We start from the raw sequence: 5,000 nt of genomic DNA, 5'->3' as shown, positions 1-5,000 counted from the left end.
TGCTGCACGAGCGCACACAACATCATACACCTTGTGAGACTATAATCTTCACAGCGGGGCGGAAAAAAACACTCCAATGACTTTACTTTACAGAGCAATCTGTACCGTCCGGAGTGCGAGCAAATCACAGCTATACTTCAGAGAGGGACAGAGAGAGAGAGAGAGAGAGAGAGAGAGAGAGAGAGAGAGAGAGAGAGAGAGAGAGAGAGAGAGAGAGAAAATAAATACTAAAACACCGCCGTGTACAAAGTTAGTAGTAATGCGCAACCTATAACGCCAGGAGGAATCGCCCAGAAATCCGTCAGAATGGGTTGGGCCCGCCTATCGCTGGGAAAGTTAACATTCCCTCAGCCACAAAATGGAGCCTTCAAGCTCCCTCGCTCAGGTTACTAAACACAGACATGGTAGAGGACATATTTAAGGGTAGCATAGATTAAAACATATAAGAGACCGACAAAGGATGGAAGATAGATAGAGAGACGGAGAGAAAGAGGAGAGAGATATTCGTCCTTTTTAATCCGTGTATCGCATTAACGCCAGAACTGTATGGTCGGTTTGTTCTGTTTTCTTGGTTTTTTCCATTCTCAGCTGGTGTGATAGGAATGGAACGTAAATGAATTTTTAATCAGTTATTATGAGCCAAATTTCAATCTAGTCCGATTTCCGTCTAGTCCAAATTCTTAGGCAAACATTTTTCTAGGTAAAAGGAAAACAAGCGAGTACCAAATCAAATCCATTATACATAAAAACTAGATAGTATTTAGTTCAAGAAGTTTAGATTAAGATGGAGAAGGTTTTGCGTTCCATTTTGATCACTGTGCTAGGCCCAAATGTTTCAACCTAATCATCATTATTCTATTTGATAAAAATAATAAATCATAAATCTAAATAACTTCCCCGGAGTGGAGTTTAGCATTTCCTATGTCTGCAACACGAACCTAAACGAATACGGAAAAGAAATTTCTCAAACATGAAGTAAAACAATTCAATCGTGCTTGCAGAAATTGTTTTATATCGCTTAAGATACAACATGGAGCGTGTATGGTGCGGATTACTCACGTGGACCGATTGCTTCGATCCTTAGGCCATTCCCTTGAACGAGCGATACTTCTTGTACTGTTTCACGACATCGGTATATAGTAGGCGGCTACTTTCATCCATTGTGCGTAGTAGATAGGATGACGAGTGTGAATCGTAGACGGCGATGAGTTCAAAGCACACGTTGTACACTTTCCGTGCGATACGTTCCTGCAGGGTCGTTGGCCGTTTGCTTTGGATGATCGTGTGCAGGATCTGAGCCAACGTGTAAGGCGCAAGGATGCGTAGATCCTTTTCCAGCTTCTTCACCGCCGTGTTCATTATTCTGAAACGTAAAGAAAAAGATACGATGTAAAAATAATTTGCTCTCACGAATGATGGCATTCGGGATCATACTTTTCAATTGGCAAGAGCAGATCCGAGATCGAGAGCACTTCGAAACTGTTTAAACTCTGGGTAGCAGGGAAGCTCTCCTTGTAACAAATAATCGATCCAATCAGCCCTTGCAACACGTGCAGATACTGTGGCAACCGGTGAGCAACGTAGTTTGGTCGAGTAATAAGCAACATGTACATAACTTCACTCATCAATCGGTGCAATTTATAAAACTTTTGCTCTTCGCCTTCCAGCAAAGGATACTTGCGAATGTTGATTGCACTCAAAAACTGCAGCATATTGTCCATTACCGGCGGTAACAGCGTCAACGAGCTAGTGCCAATAACGGACGCAAAGCAGGTCAGAATCTCTTCCAACAGTGCAGGGTCTTGCAAGAACGCCTTCATCACACAAAGCCCCAAAACATCGCGAGCAACCACTGCCGAGAAGCTGCGAACGAAGGCACGATTCGTCTCATCTCCAACGGATTCATTGAAACCTTGCTTTGCTAGCATTGCGTAAGCACGTAGCACCGATCGTAACGAGACCGTACCACCAACATCGCACGCAATCGAGTCAAGGTGCTGCAGCTTTTTGGCGTACTCGGCCGCAGATAGATGGTTGGTGAAGGATACGACAAACGTTTTAATGGCTTGCTCCTGCTGTCGACTCTCGCTGTTGATTAACGGTTTGGCATCATCGCTGAACACGTTAACATGGCCCGAATTCATGTTTGGGGAAGTATCCTCCCGGGTCATCTTCAAAAAAGCTTGCCACCGGTTCTCGAGAATCGCGTTGAGACGGGTATCATCGAGCTTCAAATACGCTTTGTACTGCAAGCAAGTCGTCAGCAGATTGCTGGAGGGTGAGCTAGAAATTTTACGCTGAAAGATGCAACGAAATGTTGTAGCTGTATTTGTTTTGATCTCTGCTGTCGACGGCGCCAGTAACACACTTACAGCCTGTTCTATGTAAATCATAAACTGCTCACGGAGCTTATCTTCCAGCTCCTTTTTGCGGGTCGCCTTGTAACGAATACTTAACGAGCAACCCTCGAGGCAGTGATCGAAACACGTAGCGTCCGTATTCCTGAGTTGCTTCGGAAGCTTCTGCAGAACGAACTCATCAATTACGCCAACAAAATCATCCAAAAGTGCACCTAGTTGATCGGCGGGGACCAATTTTAGCTTGTTGGAATTGTTCTACAAAACGAAACAGAAGAAAAATCATTTAGAACTGATCATTAAGGCAACTATCGCGATTCCTGCGTATACCTTTTGGAGGAAATTAAACATTAGCAACAATAGTGCGAATCGCTCAGTTTTGCATTTCTTAAAACTATCCAAAAGCGATTTGAACTCTTCGAACGCGTCTTCCGTTAGGTTCGTTGCCAGCTGACGTATAATTACCGCCAATAGCGGCGATTGACCGAACAAACTCACCAAGGTTTCAATCCTAGCAAACCTTGATATGTTAGTCACCGTTCCAAGGTTGATGTGTCCTGCAAATGGGAAGATAAAAACCATATCATCCTTTGTTAGGATAATTTTAACGGCGAGTATACTTACTCATAAGTTGATTACGGATGTGAGCTATCTGTTGCTCGCTTCCTGAAACACTGATATCGGCATACAGCAGCATATTGACGGCAACGAGCACTACTTTTCGTTCGATTTCTACTTCATCGATCCTTATCTCATCAAGCACAGCCAGCAGATGATCCAACTCATCTATATCTGCTAGTTCAACCGTTATTCCATCAGACCGTTTACTTGCGCATCGCTCAAGGAGCTTTTTTAAACGAGGAACTACATCTTCCGCAGTTCCGGCGAGCAATTCGTCGAACGGTATTTTACGAGAAATAGCTTTCTCACATCCAGTCAATACGTGCTCCGTTATCCGTTTAAATGCAGTCAGCATAAACACCTCTATCAACTCATGGTTTGTGGTAATACCTGCTAGGATTTGCTTTATCCCTTCCAGCGGACAGTATGCACGGTCCAACAAATAATCGGCCACACTAGCCTGCTGCTGTCGGGATAGCAGCGCCAAAAACCAAACGTTTGTCGACCGATCGAGCAATACCCAGCGTAGATGTTCACCCGGTTGATCGTTTATCACTCGGTCAATCACCGCTTGACGATCATTGGATGCTGCAGCAAACGCTTCATTGCCAGTAAGATCACTTTCACGCAGTTTTTGTAGAATAATACGATTCATAAGCGGTTTATCCTTCACCGCAAGCCGTTCTTCAAGCGTTTGCCACTCGGCTTCCGTGAGGTAGGAATGAACTTGCTGGTTGTCTTCCGTCTCGATCGAATCCGGTCGATAGTAGCATACCATCAATCGATAGTTGGCATAGAAATAGACCATCTTTAGGAAGGCAGCGTAGAACCTAGCATCACTTTTCTCCTCTCCAAGTAGCAAGGTGCGGGAAACGTTCGACAGCGTTGCATCGAACTCCTCAAAGTGTTTTGTTAGTTTCTCCCAGAATAGATTCGAATGCTCGATCAACGTATTGCCAGCAAAATAATAGCATAGCCAGCACATGGTCAGCTCGAACTGAAAGATGCTGCTCTCCGTATGTTCGTCCAAGGGTGTTTCGAGGGCTTCATTCAACATGGCTATCATCGCATCCCAATAATCGAAGCTTCGCGCAGTTAACAACGTTTTAATGTACTGCATCATGGCTTCACTCAAACGACCGTCTACATCCGGCCAGGCAAATGCCAGTGTGGGACACAGATTTTGTAACTGAACCCGGGCGACCGGCTTGCTCTCTTCGCCTGAGCTCTTCTCCTCGGCGAGAAGATGATCAAGGAACATTTGATCATCTTCCGAGTTCACCGCTTCGGAGGTTCCATTCAACAGTTTTCTCTTCTTCGAGGGGGTATCAGCCTCGCTGGTTCCAAGTTTGCTCTTGCGCTTCCCCGCGCCCTTTCCTCTTAACTCACGAATGGTCGCATTCAAATCGTTTGCCTCCAGATGATCCGACAAGTTCATGAACAACTCGGCACGGAAGTTTTCGTTCTTGTTCAGCTTCATATACATCTTCATCGTGGATATCAGCATGCACTGGTAGTGGTGCAACGTTTCCGGATCCTTTCGCAGAAACATCGTCTTGAGTATGATACCGACGATCGTTTGTTCGAGGATGAGTGGATTGTAATCGTTGATTGTGCAGATTAAACTGAACAGATCCTTGAGCAGCATATCGGAAGCCGCGCAGATATCGATAAACTCCTTCAACTTGTGTGTGAATAGTTCGGTGAAATTAAAGTCCATCACTAGCTGCTGATCAACTTTGATGAAGTACTTGCGCAGCAGTGCAAAGACGTACTTGGTTACGGCGAATATCTGCCGCGTGTTCTTCAGAATTGAGCGGCTCTCGTCGACGAAGGCATGCAGGAGGAAATATTTCAGAAATAGCAGCACCTCGAGCTTCATCTCTCGATACGCTCGCAGATATCCTTCGATCAGTAGCGCGATCACGTGCAACGGTAACACGTTCATATCGAAGCAGCCCATGAAGAGATGTTTCTTCGTCTGATCGACCACCCGGTGATAGTTCGATGCTTTACCCTCGC

At 45.1% G+C, this 5,000-nt stretch overlaps 1 protein-coding gene across 1 annotated transcript in view; it reads right to left on the bottom strand.

Moving 5' to 3' along the window:
• Window positions 1-996: 996 nt before the first annotated feature.
• Window positions 997-5,000, bottom strand: part of LOC125957463 (uncharacterized) — a 4,946-nt gene continuing 942 nt past the window's right edge. The window contains exons 2-6 of the mRNA XM_049690176.1: window positions 2,982-5,000; window positions 2,688-2,914; window positions 2,373-2,615; window positions 1,435-2,297; window positions 997-1,363 (exon numbers count right to left, since the gene is read on the bottom strand). The exon at window positions 2,982-5,000 is cut by the window's right edge and continues 651 nt beyond it. Coding sequence (XP_049546133.1) covers window positions 1,081-1,363; window positions 1,435-2,297; window positions 2,373-2,615; window positions 2,688-2,914; window positions 2,982-5,000 — 3,635 coding nt within the window. The 3' untranslated portion in view covers window positions 997-1,080. The remainder of the gene's footprint in view (window positions 1,364-1,434; window positions 2,298-2,372; window positions 2,616-2,687; window positions 2,915-2,981) is intronic.

This window comes from Anopheles darlingi, chromosome 3, assembly GCF_943734745.1.
Source record: "Anopheles darlingi chromosome 3, idAnoDarlMG_H_01, whole genome shotgun sequence".
In the NCBI taxonomy this organism is placed as follows: Eukaryota; Metazoa; Arthropoda; class Insecta; order Diptera; family Culicidae; genus Anopheles; species Anopheles darlingi.
The sequence above is the reverse complement of the archived record's forward strand: the minus strand, read 5'-3'. Positions and strand labels throughout refer to the sequence as shown.